The sequence below is a fragment of the Thalassophryne amazonica genome, chromosome 13, assembly GCF_902500255.1.
Source record: "Thalassophryne amazonica chromosome 13, fThaAma1.1, whole genome shotgun sequence".
Taxonomy (NCBI): domain Eukaryota; kingdom Metazoa; phylum Chordata; class Actinopteri; order Batrachoidiformes; family Batrachoididae; genus Thalassophryne; species Thalassophryne amazonica.
In genome coordinates this window covers 28,606,477-28,620,781 of record NC_047115.1, presented here as the reverse complement: position 1 = coordinate 28,620,781, position 14,305 = coordinate 28,606,477, and the positions used below count along the sequence as shown (strand labels likewise).

The window sequence follows — 14,305 nt, the reverse complement described above, 5'->3', positions numbered from 1 at the left end:
CACAGCCAAGATATCAAAGGAGTGACTTCAGGACAACTCTGTGGATGTCCTTGAGTCCAGACCTGAATCCAATAGAACATCTCTGGAGAGGTCTGAAAATGGCTGTGCACCGACGCTCCTCATCCAACATGCAAAGAGGAATGGGTAAATCTGCTCAATGATAGGCGCACCAAGCTCGTGGCATCATATTCAAGAAGACTTGAGGCTGTAATTGCTCCCAAAGGAACATCAACAAAGTACTGAGCAAAGGGTGTGAATATGTAACATTACAAAACGTGGAAAAAGTGAAATGCTGTGAATACTTTCTGGACACACTGTATGTACTAGCAGCCATCTTGTATTTGCAAAATGGTGACAAAAACAGATTGTCAATATTTCAGCTTTTAGGTAACCCAGAGCTTTGATTTAAATAGACTTATTTTCATGGTCAAAAATGCAATAATCCCAAACTGTTGAAGTGCAACCTTTCCATATGTCAGCTATTTTGGCTTTTCCAAAATGGTGATATAAAACTAATGAATCTCTGCTTCTAAATGAGCTGGAGTTTTGATTTTAACCACTAAACCTACACTTTCTGGGAAGATTTGCAGATTTACTAAGTAAATCGTGCAGTCAGTGGTTAGCTTTATAGTATTCTACCTAGTCAGATTAATGAACATTCACAGAACTAAGTGAACGGGACACTTCCTTCCCATTATCAAACGTCCCTAAATTGTTCCTACAGTTAAACTAAAAAAAGGACATGGACCTCTAACGGTTCCTCTAGCAGCTCTTGGTGAAGAAGTTGGAAGGCGTAGCGTGTCTCAGTCATAATCTCCAAGGCTCCAGTCAGGCTTTTTAGCTTAGCTGCACTGCTGCTCTGACCTACAGAAACATTTCAGTTAAACCCATGACAATACACACTCACCCAATCATCATGTCCCAAAACCCACCGTTACTGAAATCTCTCACTACGACGGCTGCTCACCTGCCATCGTAAACTCAGAAAACGCCACCCACTCCAGCAGAGTGCGGAGCAGCTCGCAGGGCGCGTCTTTGAGGCTGAGGAACAAGCCAACAGCTTTGCTGTAGTGCTGCTCCGACAGGCTTCGATGCTGCTTCCTCAAGTGTTCATCCCCCACCTGTCGCACCATCAGAGCCACAAACACAGACGTGGCTCAATTCATTTTACACCGGCGATGTATTAAATTCTGACATCCCACCTCCAGAAACTCCCTTTCGGCACTACGCGGTTCTCACTTTCCCCAACACTTTCCCCCCTCTTCATACAAAGGTGTAAAGAAGTGAGAATGAATGAACTGCTGTGCAGTATTTTGTTTCCTCACCTGGTTACGGAAGCAGCTGTGGTACATAGAGGCCAGGCGATGGTGGATGGTCGCGGCTCTGTACTGATAGAGCGGCTGCCGAGGCGACTCTGTGAGCAGGTCACAGTACTTCAGCGATTTCATCATGGCGTCGGTTACCTCTCGCTCAATCTGAGTACACAGAGGGTGGAGGGAGGATTCTGATGAAGTCTTTCCATCATTTGCTTGTTAACACAGAAGGACTAACAGTGTGTTCACATTATTGTGGTCTTTACCACCCCAGACCTGTCCGTGGCGCTGTACTTCTATTTTTGTACCCGTTGCTAAACACTGTAGCATCAGCCAAGGTATTAGCTGCACTTATTTTAAACTTCTGAGGTGTAACAACCCAGAAAGCTGCTTTTGACACCTCCCCATGCAGGTTTGTGTTATTTTACTTTCGTCTCATTAGGAAACATTTTGTTGTTGTACAATTCCAGAAATTCCAAGACGCAGAGTTTGTTGTTAGCATACAGTAAACCAACACATGAAAACTGTATTTCAGCCAACAACTACTGTACAGCAGCAGAATGATTTTTTTTTTTAAAGGCTATTTTAGGGAACATTCCATGGAAGATTTTCTGTTTCACCATGTCACACAGCAGGAAGGCGTTCATGCCCACCTGCTCCTGGGCCTTCCTGGATAAGGGGGCGTAGTCCTGCAGAAGTGTAGCCAAGGTGAAGTAGGTGGTGGAAAGTTCCCAGTTTACACTGTCCCACACTGCCGGGTGGTTCTCTCTGCGCACCAGCGACTGCATCGCTCGCAGGTAATAATCTGTAGCCTGGAGCCAAAATAAATGAGACAAAAAAACAACCTAATTAAAAAGAAGTCGTTCCCCACCCCCCACACACACAAAAACAAATGCAAAATTCTTCATAAGAATCAAATGAACTGTTCCAAGTGTAAACACTTGTCTCCAGAAAAATGTTAATAATTTCTCAAGTTAACAATCAACCAAAAAACCGCGACCACCACTTTTTTCCGATCGAGGTCTCAAGGGTCAATAATATGTCAAACAAAATAACTTTCCTTTGCTTCTGGGTAGATGTTCAAAGCAGAACAGAAGATAGTGTTTAGCACTGCACCTTATTGTAGTAGAGGGCCTCCTCGGGTGAGAACTCGCCTCTGGTCTGGTGGACACACTGAGCGTGAGCACAGATTCTCATCAGTCTGCCGGTATTACACAGCAGTAAGGCGATGTTGGTGCTGTCCCCAATAGCTTCAAAGTCCTTCATGCCTTTCTCAAAGAAGTCAAAACTCTTTTTCCACACCTCCTGCTCTGCCACAGACACAGACCTCTTCGCTAGGAGAGCACAGAACATATGGAAATTAACTTTTTTTATTTTTTTAATGAACAGGCAAATATGACCTTTGACTTGTTTTACTGATCGCAATGAGTCAGCAAGTCCAGAAATTCAGGAAACGGTGAAAAGCTAACATGGCTTTAAATTTAGAGTTGGTGTATACTGTGAAATGACAGGTACCACAATCCTTAAAGTGGAATAATATCTGTTGAATACTTGATAGTCGTACCTTCTTTCTCGGTCTGCATGGTGGCGGCCTGGTTCATGTAGAACACTCCCATCTCATTGCGAATGTTTCCCAGCCTTTTGAGCAACTGAGGCAAATGATCTGAGGCTTGATGCTTCAAAGCGTCGGAGACGAGCAGCTCATATGTTGCTTCGTAACACTTACTGCTGACAAACAGCTGGTATTCTGGATCCATGGACAGGTCGGTGGCCATGTTGAAGGCTGGTGCACATATTGAACAGGAAACATTTCTGAAGTGACTCAAAGTTGCGAGAAACTAAAATGGCTCAAACTCATGCCACCCCAATATGGATTCTTAAGCTTTTCTTTATGAGCAGGACTTTAGCGTTGAGGATGTGACTAACCCTGGCAGCTGCTCTCTCGGTGCAGACTATGCAGGATCTCCTGGTCCTCTTTGGTTTGGTAACTGTATTCTTCCAGATACGCAGCTCTGTTTTTGGCATTCTGGGCCAACAGCAGCTGGATGTCCCCACACAGCGATAAACACTGGCTGTGAAAGAGCAGAACGTGAGGGTGCAGAGTGCTGCTCACGGAACTGTAGGCATCTGGAGAGATCAAAGGAAGAAGGGGACTTTTTTATTATTATGTTCTTCTTCATAAATAATTGTGATGCCACAGTATAGACATTTAAAATTCTCCTTTAATCATTACAAACTACGGTTCAAGATGATTCTGTTCACAGTATTCTAAACGCCACAAGGCAAGAAATATTTATGCACCTATTACAGGAGAAAGAGTGACAGGTTTTTTCCACTCCTGAAGCATTTCTTCACATTCAGTCTTTTACAGTAGTGTTCAGAATAACAGTAGTGCTATGTGACTAAAAAGATTAATCCAGGTTTTGAGTATATTTCTTATTGTTACATGGGAAACAAGGTACCAGTAGATTCAGTAGATTCTCACAAATCCAACAAGACCAAGTGTTTTCCCCTCTCCAATCAACTTTTTAATCACACTACGCTGTTCTCCTGAACAATGTCTTGAACGTCCCATTTTCCTCAGGCTTTCAAAGAGAAAAGCATGTTCAACAGGTGCTGGCTTCATCCTTAAAATAGGGGACACCTGATTCACACCTGTTTGTTCCACAAAATTGACGAACTCTCTGACTGAATGCCACACTACTATTATTGTGAACACCCTCTTTTCTACTTTTCTTTACTAATAGCCCAATTTAATAGCCTTAAGAATGTGCATATTGTGAATGCTTGGTCTTGTTGGATTTGTGAGAATCTACTGAATCTACTGGTACCTTGTTTCCCATGTAACAATAAGAAATATACTCAAAACCTGGATTAATCTTTTTAGTCACATAGCACTACTATTATTCTGAACACTGCTGTAAATCCCCAAAACAAAACACCAGTGTTAGTAAATGGACTGCATTTATAGTGCACATTCATGGTCAAACCACTTAACCATCACCTCAGCCAAATCCACCCATGTTTGAAAACTAAAACAATGCAGTGGGACCATTTTGAATTTTAAAAATGTCCCAATATTTAAAGCCTAGTTTAATTAGAATCAAAGAATGTCCAAGTCCAACCCTCAGCCAAGCTCCACAACTACATTATACGAGTATAATGGTCACACAACTATACTGAAATAATAACTGTAAGCAAAACTCATCCAACCTATAATCACTTCATTAAGTTTCAGTGTTTCTCCTACCATATTATAAGCCTGGCAGGCCACCAGGCCAGAAATAATTTGTTAATAATGCCAATGAAAAACACTGTCAAGTATCCATTAATCTGGATGTTAAACATTTCAGCACATCTGCAGCATTGATTGTGGTATTCTGTCACACAAACAACCTTCTGTGAAGTAACTGTTAATTTTATAGTGATTTGGCAGCACACTAATTGGCGTATTTATCTAATTTCTCAACAGCGGTCAACTAACAGAAGCGTGACATTAAAAACTCCTGATGTCTGCTTCAACTAAATTTAGCAGAGCTTTCAACAGTGTGGACATGCTTCACCAAGGTGGCTGGGCTTTTAAAAAAAAATTCTAGGGGAAATAATGTGTTGCAAGAAAAAAGAAATTTGGGACATACTGAATAATTCTGTAATAAACCAGCCAACCAGTAGATGAAAAAGATGACCTATTTCATAACTGGTGGTGTGCAGTACACTGTAAAATGGATGTTCTATTGTTTCAATTTCTCTTTTACAGTTAGTGTCTGGGGCTTAGTGCCATCTAGAGGTGAGGATACAGTTTGCATGATTGCACCTTTTTGTTCCCCTTAACATTTTCTCTTCTTTGGTGAGGGGGATTCACGCTCCCTTGACTTATCTTGTGATAAGCAACATGTATGATCCTCCATTTCATAAAAGTGAGGGTTCTCAAACTCGTTAGTCAGCACTAGCAACCAGCAGACAGCGTATAAAGGAAGAACCGCCTACCGTAAGACTGCAGGGACAGTTTGATGTAGCGTAAGGCTCGTCCGTACTTCAGCAGGTTATTGGCTGCGTCGGACAGGACGTAATAAGCCTTGGAGGCCTTAAGGAAGAGCTGTAGCTTGATATGGTGTTGCCAAGAGCCGGGGATCATCCCTGAGCGTGTTGGGTGCTTCTGGTCCTCCTGCAGGGGCCGCGCTAGTGACACACACACACTGATAAGAATCATTTGGACAGCCTATCAGACACATCAGTGTTATTTTAAACAAATCACAGACTGACCTTTCTCTATCAAGAGGGAGATGCCCGACTCAGCGGCACAGGCTCCAGCTCCACTTCTGTCCTCATATTTGAGTGGAATGGGTGTGTTTGGATCCGCGGCTGGGAGATCACTCTCCTTCTTAATGCTGCCGTCCACAGCCTTCAAACCCTGTCCATTTGTATTACAGCCACTTACCATCAACTGATTTCATCCGATCACACTGTAAACAAACAAACACGCAGAAACTCACCTTCAGCACGTAGCTCAAAATATGTCTGCATCGCTCCTCCTTGTCTTGAGAAACAGGCAAAGCACAACTCGACTGCAGTGACCGAAAACAGGATAATTATGTCATAAACATTTTTCCCTCTGAGACACTTTTGGTATTACAATGTGAAACGTTTGGAAAGTGTGCCCAGAGGGACTCACTCTGATCTGGTAAGTGGATTTATATTTCTCAGGGACAGACAGCTCCCCTACAGACCGGATCACAGCCACAGCTTTACTGTCGTCCTGCGGGTTCGTGCAGGTGTTTGGCTCGTTCTCATCGCTGTCGTCGGTCAGCTCATTCTGCTCCTCGCCGTCTTCATCGCTGTAGCTGTCCTCTGAGCCACCGGCCTGCAGTGACTCCTCTCCGTCATCCTCAGGAGGCTCGTCGAGTTGGAACAGCTCCGAAAGCATGTAATAAGCGGAGGCGATGATCTGAGGACAGAGGTCAGACTTAGACAATTCATTTCACTTTTTACTTCCAACTGCCTGACGATTAAACACAACAATCCTAAAGATATTAGTAATCGTACATAAGCATTCTTGTGTGATTTGCCACATTTTCTATCCAGTATTTGGTGAGCTTTTAATTCTGAGCTCCAGAACCCTGAAATATGTCAGTTCACCTGAGGATGTCTCTCCTGATCCAGAAGCTTCACACAGTTTAAGAGCAGAGTTCTGACTGTGCCGTAGTGCTTCCTGTTTTGTCTGGACTTCAACATCAGGTTGCTTGCAACTCTGCACCACCAAGAAAAAAAAAGTGCCAACATTTTTTTTTAAATGCGGACTCTGGAACAACATTCAAAATACATTTTAAAGGCTTCAGAACAGTGGTTCAAGTTTGCTATGAGTAATCTGGAGTACTGCAGAACAGTTTTGTTATTACTATTTTCATATTCTACCCATTGTTTAATTCATGTTTTACATTCCTACACTGTTGTATATTTTGTCCTGTATTTATTTATTTCAAGTTTCTCCTCACAGTTGCTAGTTTAAGTTGTTAGCTCATGTGAAAACAGCTGTCTAGCTGTTGTAGGACACGGAATATTACCTAGGCTAAACAGAGCCGTTTCCAATTGATCTGATGTATCAAAGTTCACCAAATTTGAATCAGTTGGTCTTCATTACATGCCCTGTTCAGATCAAGACACATAAGATGGGATCATTTATTGGCTTTTGACTTATTGCTTCCACTGACTGGCTAAGATGGTCTGACTCACCCACCTTTTTGCTTCACGAGCCCTACACTGGAATATTTAACTCAAACATTTTAAGGAATCCTAAGATTTTCACACCAGCAGCAAACTTGAAGCTCACAGTTATTGCCGATATCTGCCTTTATCTAACAGATACCTACTTGTACAGTAAAACAGCCACAGGAAGAGTGAAGGGATTCTGACATTTCTCCTCTTCAGCCTCCTCACACAGAGTTGTAAGATCATAAAGCTTCACGATATCACTGCCACTGGCTGCGGATTCAAGAAAAGCAAACACGGAACAGACAAAAGAATGAGCAGGTTGAAGAAAGATACATAGAAAAGTACTCCTGCTCGCTTTGATCCAACCTTTGAAAAGCCAGTAGGTGTGCCCCTCTTTGGTGCAGTTGGACTTGAGGAAGGAAAGGATATTTTGGGCAATATCTTTCACAACCCTGGCAGAGAAAGTAGAGTTTTCCAGATGAGGGATGTCCTCCGTTTTGATCATCTCATATTTCTGTATAGAGACCCATGAGAATGACAAGGAAAAGCATCACATCACAATTTCATTCAAGACAGAATGTCGAAGACTTAAAATATTTCATCACTATTAACTATGCGTGATATGAAAAGGAACAAGCAGTTGGTGCGCTTGATTCCCCAAAGTGAAGGTTCCCAATTCAAGACCGTGTCTGGAATTGCATCAGGAGTTTTATCCAATGACAAAACTTTAACCAAATCAAGATGTGGTGACACCAAGTGAAAAGGGAGAAACCAACAAGAATTACTTTAATAATACTTCAGGGATATCTAGATAAAAGCAAGCAGCAGTTTACCTGAACAATGCCATTGACGTGAAAGCACATGACCAGCTCTGGAACATTGCACATAAGATTGTCGAGCCAGTAGTCGATACCTGTCAGAATGCTGATTGGTTTATTGTTGTCCCTGAAAGACACAGAAAGCAGAAAACAAAAATGTAGATCAAAGATTCTTCTGTCATCAGTACACTGTATGAATTACAAGTGTAATGAATGAATGATATATTTCACAGATATAAGGCATGTTGTCCACTTTCCACATCATCTGTGTATAGATTAATTAGTTTTAGCTTGTCACAGACAAACAGAATTTTGAAGTACAATAAAATAAAGCCATTCACAGATTTATATGACAAAATATTTAAATTTGTGAATTATGGACTTTAATTTCTGAGACAGGATTGTTAAAAATAATTTAAACCTGAGTCGCAGACTGACGGCAGGATAGCGACCGCCTCCGAAAATAGGCATGTTGGACCCGACCAACATGTGGATATCCTCAAAGGTCCACATGATGTTTCTGACAAAGTCATTTTTTAATCCCTGTCAAGTGACAGCATATTATAAGTAAAACACTCAAATGTATGTGTGTACAGTATATGTCATTAAGGTACAGTAATGGTTTATATTACCTGGCTGTTTTCACCTTCATTGAAGATGGTGGGGAGATGTTGCTCTTTAGGCACAGATGCGACCTGGCCCACAGCAAACTGACTGTCCACAGGAACGCTGTCCTGCACATGAAAAAAAATCAGTGGAAATGGCATTGCACAAAATCCCGACTCAGCAGGCAGTTACCCAACAGTCAGACCAACTGAACAACATGGATGTCTTATTTTTCACTACATATATCTCAATATTTTAACCAAAGACTCATTTTAAGATGAGAATCGCTTCATAAAATGTACAGTTTGGCTAAACCTTTGGACATACTGCATTAAATGCATGTACATTTTGATCTATGAGACTAAAAGATTGAAATTTGTTTAATAGCACATGCAAATAATGAAGCTGATACTCAAACAATATACTTAATATCATTCAGTAATAAACAGAAACCGTACAGCTCTGTGTGGTCATTCTGTTTATAGCAGGGACACTTCAACATCAGAGTGACAGCAAATGAAAGACTGAGTGAAGCTTTCAAGACACTGATGAAAACTGAAGGAGTTAGAAGCATCTATAGATGGAGTGGCATGAAGGAGTTATAATAAATAAATAAATAAAAACGTGTCATCTCCCCTGTGCCTTCTGGAAAACTGCAGCTGATATTTCATGTATTTTTTTTTTAAGTTTATTATTATGCTTATGATGTCATGTTTTATCTTCTTGTGATGACTTTACCCTTTAAAATGTGGATAAAATGTGTGTGTGTGTTGGGGGATTATATAAAGAATATTCTTGTGTGTCCAAATGTATTTGTTTTGTTTTTCTACAAATGAAAGGAATCGCGTTGAGGTGGCTCTGGCATCTTTTCCGGATGCCCCCTGAACGCCTCGCTGGAGAGCTGTTCCGGGCACGTCCCATTGGGAGGAGGCCCCGGGGAAGACCCAGGACACGCTGGAGAGACTACATCTCTCGGCTGGCTTGGGAACGCCTTGGGGTTCCCCCGGAGGAGCTGGGGGAGGTGTGTGTGGATCGGAAGGTCTGGGCGGCTTTGCTTGAGCTGCTGCCCCCGCGACCCAACTCCAGATAAAGCGGAAGAAAATGGATGGATAGATGGATGGATGGACAAATGCTCTCAATCTTGATGGTCTCAATCACTTTTGTTTGTGTGTGTGTGTGTGTGTGTGTGTGTGTGTGTGTGTGTGTGTGTGTGTGTGTGTGTGTGTGTGTGTGTGTGTGTGTGTGTGTGTGTGTGTGTGTGTGAGAGATTGTTGGGGGGTTGTCTGTGCCCCAATCCCAAAACAAGTTGTTTTTTGTTCGTTTGTTTTAAACATCACAATTTTTAAATTACATTTTACAGTATTTTAGGGATGAAACTACAGCTGCAGTAACTCAATGATGGCTTGCTTGAAATTTTGTGCAAAACAAAAAAAAAATTCATAATAATCTAAGCACAAACCAGAAATGGTGTACTGTGCAGAAACCAACCATAAAATACCCTAATGGACACGACTCTAGTAAAATAGAGATGATTTGATTTCAGTAACCATTTACTTGTTTGGGAGCAGGTGATTCTTCTGCATCAGATGACGGACTGGTGAAGGCAGTAGGCCATGAAGGGCTCAATTTTTCTGTTCCTTTGTCCTCTTCCCCTTCAGTCAGGTCGTCCGGTATAGACTCTTCAGTGCCGTTGCCATTTATGCTGAAAGAAACACAGGAATGAAAACAAGAGGGCTCTGAGACCATAGTATCTCCTGCCAGCAAATGCTGCTTTGGTACAGGTGCATGTTACAATTCTGATAACATTTCAAGGTAAGTGAAAGCTGATTTCAGAATGCAGACACCGACTCATGAAACTGGCTGTGTCTACGATTGTGATTCAAGGGCCATAACTTTGCCAAAATGTGTCAATCTTGTACAATATTACAATATGTGTATTACCAACATATAACAAGAAATTGCATCAAGTTTCCTGAAATTCCTACTAAAAATGTGAGAGGAGTTGAGTTCAGAATGCAGGCACCAAAACATGAAAATGGCGGAATCTAGATTTGTTCATCAAGGGCCATAACAATGAAAAAATGGGCTCAACTCGAATGATATGACAATACGAGTATTACCAACCTATAACAAGGACTTGAACCAAGTTTTACAAAATTCCTCCTAAAAATGTGAGAGGAGTTGATTTCAGAATGCTTATACCCCTTTTGGGAGGGACAGACAGACTGAAATCGCTATGACATAATCCGCCTTCAGCCAGCGGGAGTAACAAAGTGGTGATGAAAGAAAGCCAAACTATTAATGTCACACATCTATCACTTTGACTGAAACAAAGACATGAACGCACCTGTAGTAAAGGAACTTGGACAGTATTGCTTTCTGATTCCAGTTTTCTTTACTTTTCTTTTTGCGCTCCCATTTCTGGTCAACCAGCCGCTGGTAAAAATCTTTTAGCCACATCCAGTCACCTGTCTACAACAAACATAGCAGTTCACCCGCAATTAAACATATAAACTTCTAACTCAGAGCACATCTCATACACACAAAGACACAAATACACACATAATGCACATGGCTGGTGACTGTAATGTTGTCTGAGAAAATCCTGCTGTACCTGAGATGATCTCCTAAAGAGCTCTTGAATATCCAGCTCATCCAAAAGCAGTGTTCTCCCCACACGGTGAACGGCCATACTGACGTGTGATTTGCTGTAGGGAATTTTTAAGAGCTTCTTGATGTTCTAAATTAAAGAGAAATCAATGCTTATATCAACTCTTTGCACACGGTTTCAAAAACAAATGATAAACTATTAGCTTTGCTTCAATGCTCAAACCTCTGAGTCTGATACAACGTCAACATCATCCCCGATGCAATCTATAAAGTCATAGGCCATCCCAAAACTATAAGAAAAAAAAAACAGGCACTTAGTGAATATAAACTATGTGTAAATGACAATAATGATTAGAGACAGGCAAATTACCAGTTACTGACATTTAGTAACAATTGTGAACGCAGCACAATGATACAATTACATCTGGATTTGGATAGAGATCCAAATCTGGCAGTTGCATCAGAGGTATATGTTCCAATGCCTGCTGCAATGATGAAAAATAAATAAATACGTAAAGAACATCTTAAAGCATAGATCTTTACAAAAGTACTTCAGGATGGAGGTGGAGGCAGAAGTCCAAACTACGTGTGGGATTACACCTTAAGCAAAACCAAATGAAACTTGAACGTGCACAAAGACATTATTACACTGAATCATGAAGTCCAAGTACATGAAGGCCTTTGAGACCAAACATATCTACGTGAAACTGAACTGAGATCAGACAGGAGTCTCCATGGACTATGATGCTTACAGATGACATTGTAATGTGTAGTAAGAGCAGAGACCAAGTTGAGAAGAGCGGGACAAGGTGATGATATGCACTGGAGAGAAGAGGAATGAAAATCAGTAGGAGCAAGACAAAGTACATGCATGGAGCCAAGTGGAATAGTGAGATTTCAAGGACTAGAGGTGGAAAAGGCAAATGACTTTAAATACTTTGAGTCAACTGTCAAAGGTAACAGAGTGTGGTAGAGGTGAAGAAGAGAGTGCAGACAGGGAGAAAGGGTGGAGAAAAGTGGCAGGAGTGTCCTGTGACAGAGGTTTTTACAGAAGTGAAAGGGAAATTTTGCAAGTTGGTAATGACACCAGCTAGGTCATACAGGTTAGAGGTGGCGGTGTTTTGGAGGCAGAGCTAGAGGTAGCAAAACTGAATACGCTGCAGTTGTCCCTGGGCGTGACGAGGATGGACAGGGTAAGCAACAAACATATCAGACGAACAGCACAGGTATGATGGTTTGAAGACAAATTTAGAGAGGTGAGGCTGAGATAGTTTGACCATGTACAGAAAAATGACCCAGGGTATATATGGAGACGGATACTGAGGACAGAGCCACCAAGCAGGAGGAGATGAGTGAAGTCAAGGAGGAGGTTTTACGGATGTATTAAGTGAGGACATACAGGTTGTTGGTGTGACAGAAAATGCAGAGGACAATGTGAGATAGAGATGGGTGCCCTGCTGTGGCAACACCACCTAAGAGGAGCAGCCAAAAGAAGATCAAGTATAGTGTTCATAGCACTGAGTATTATTTAAGGTGTGCCCTACGACCTTATGAAATGTGGCCTACTGTGTCCAGAAAATCCTTGAAATACAAGCTTCTTTGAAGCCCCAGAGGCATTTACAAACAACAAAAAGTGCTTTGCCATAGTTCAACATTTGAACTACAATCATTTGCTTCACTTTTAACAACTCTGATAATACTACACCTTGAAAAAGGTTTGTTCTTGCTACTGGAACCAAGTACTGTGGTACCAGCGGTCCCAAGTTTGGCATTTTCTCTCAGCCAGTTTGCTGGTGGCAGTTTGAGGTCAGTCTTCTCCTGCAGCAATGCATAACTGGTAGGTGGTGGGGCAGCAGAGTACTTGACCACGGCACAGCTCTTTATCTCATTGCTGCCTGAACAGACTGCTTGTTCCTTAAGAAAATAAAATAAACAAAGTATCGTAGCCATCAGATAAAATATTGTCACAAAATGCCACAAAGTAGAAAGCGGGTTCCTTTCATAATAAGGAGTAGCTACTGATAGGTGCCAGATTCCTTTTACTCATACCGGCATCCAAAAAGGAATGGCCGTGAACATCAAGAGATAAAGAGGAACATCATGGTGTCAATGGTGTGTGGGAGACAACTGAGGAGTTTCAAGCTCAAAACTAAAGCCACCTTGACAGGAACTTCATTCCCACCCTGGCACGCAATGTTGTGTGCCAGTGAGTAAACCTGTCGTAAACTGCAAAGCTGCATACCAGTGTGCAAAGAAAATTTTAAACGTTCAAACTTTCTGGCATGCATAAATTTTGTGCCATTTGCGTTGAACTAGTCATGAACAGTGCGCAACCTATTCGCAAACACTGCGTGTCAACGGGGCACAGGACGTCACTCAGTTTACACACAGTTTACAAACACTTTACGAGTTTACTCATTGGCACGCATGCCAATGCGGGATCAAATTTGTGCAATTGTCAAGGTGGCTTAAAGATCGGAGTCAAGGTTAATAAGGGTTGCACATAAATCATGGTGTTATGTAGTTTGAATAACTATAAGTGCTGCACTATCGCAATTTGCTGTTCATATAGGCCTTCATATAACAAGAGGTGGGGATCATGGATGGTTGCCATCTGGTACCCAAGGCAGCACCAGCGGGTTCCCTGACTTGACCTTGTTGATGCCTAATCAAGCATCTGACCAACGGACATACGACCATCAAATATGTGTGCATCATTTTGTCTATGCTGACTTCAGAAAATGTGTGTATATTTCTGACCCGACACAAACGCAAAGACGCAGTCGCAGTTATGTGAAGTTTAGTTTCGTTTACTTACAGGACCGCTGAGCTCTTCGGCACAGTTAGATGCACTCGCGTCTTCCACCGCTGAGGGGGTCAAAGACTCCCTATCAGTTGATGCGCTCATGTTGGACACATAATCGATTATTCCCAGCTACAGAACATTTCCATTGCTCGGAAGAACAATGGAAAACCTGTACATTAGCTCAGTGTCGAGCGAGAATATAGTTGGCATATGTCTGTAAAGTTCCCAAACGCCTCTGGTGCTAGCTCAACATGCTAACTCACTAAAATAGCGAATTATAAATTTTAAAATACTAAATGTCTACTTACACAGCATGTGATTCATGTTAATACTCATAAATACTCATAACCTCGATTGTCACTGCTATATAAACCTAAGTAAATAGTTTGCAGCAAGCAACAACACTAAAGGCTTCAAAGCCTGAGTCGCTGTTTTATCACGTT

The 14,305-nt window shown here is 41.7% G+C and overlaps 2 protein-coding genes across 3 annotated transcripts in view; one reads left to right on the top strand and one right to left on the bottom strand.

Annotated features, from left to right (window-relative positions):
* dhx32b (DEAH (Asp-Glu-Ala-His) box polypeptide 32b) overlaps nucleotides 1-9,047 on the top strand; it is a 24,441-nt gene extending 15,394 nt beyond the window's left edge. Inside the window, exons 12-13 of the mRNA XM_034184707.1 lie at nucleotides 3,631-3,638; nucleotides 8,932-9,047. The gene's annotated coding sequence lies outside the window, so the exon portion shown is untranslated. The remainder of the gene's footprint in view (nucleotides 1-3,630; nucleotides 3,639-8,931) is intronic.
* The window catches only part of edrf1 (erythroid differentiation regulatory factor 1), a 16,180-nt gene extending 1,875 nt beyond the window's left edge, over nucleotides 1-14,305 (bottom strand). For both annotated transcript variants that reach the window (XM_034184704.1, XM_034184705.1), the window contains exons 1-23: nucleotides 13,875-14,305; nucleotides 12,762-12,970; nucleotides 11,280-11,346; nucleotides 11,061-11,186; nucleotides 10,794-10,918; nucleotides 10,001-10,148; nucleotides 8,473-8,574; nucleotides 8,262-8,383; nucleotides 7,856-7,967; nucleotides 7,389-7,536; nucleotides 7,181-7,292; nucleotides 6,450-6,561; nucleotides 5,986-6,258; nucleotides 5,807-5,878; nucleotides 5,577-5,724; nucleotides 5,301-5,492; nucleotides 3,240-3,440; nucleotides 2,878-3,096; nucleotides 2,430-2,647; nucleotides 1,967-2,125; nucleotides 1,326-1,475; nucleotides 968-1,121; nucleotides 749-864 (exon numbers count right to left, since the gene is read on the bottom strand). In XM_034184704.1, coding sequence (XP_034040595.1) covers nucleotides 749-864; nucleotides 968-1,121; nucleotides 1,326-1,475; nucleotides 1,967-2,125; nucleotides 2,430-2,647; nucleotides 2,878-3,096; nucleotides 3,240-3,440; nucleotides 5,301-5,492; nucleotides 5,577-5,724; nucleotides 5,807-5,878; nucleotides 5,986-6,258; nucleotides 6,450-6,561; nucleotides 7,181-7,292; nucleotides 7,389-7,536; nucleotides 7,856-7,967; nucleotides 8,262-8,383; nucleotides 8,473-8,574; nucleotides 10,001-10,148; nucleotides 10,794-10,918; nucleotides 11,061-11,186; nucleotides 11,280-11,346; nucleotides 12,762-12,970; nucleotides 13,875-13,964 — 3,375 coding nt within the window. In that variant the 5' untranslated portion in view covers nucleotides 13,965-14,305. The remainder of the gene's footprint in view (nucleotides 1-748; nucleotides 865-967; nucleotides 1,122-1,325; nucleotides 1,476-1,966; nucleotides 2,126-2,429; nucleotides 2,648-2,877; nucleotides 3,097-3,239; nucleotides 3,441-5,300; nucleotides 5,493-5,576; nucleotides 5,725-5,806; nucleotides 5,879-5,985; nucleotides 6,259-6,449; nucleotides 6,562-7,180; nucleotides 7,293-7,388; nucleotides 7,537-7,855; nucleotides 7,968-8,261; nucleotides 8,384-8,472; nucleotides 8,575-10,000; nucleotides 10,149-10,793; nucleotides 10,919-11,060; nucleotides 11,187-11,279; nucleotides 11,347-12,761; nucleotides 12,971-13,874) is intronic.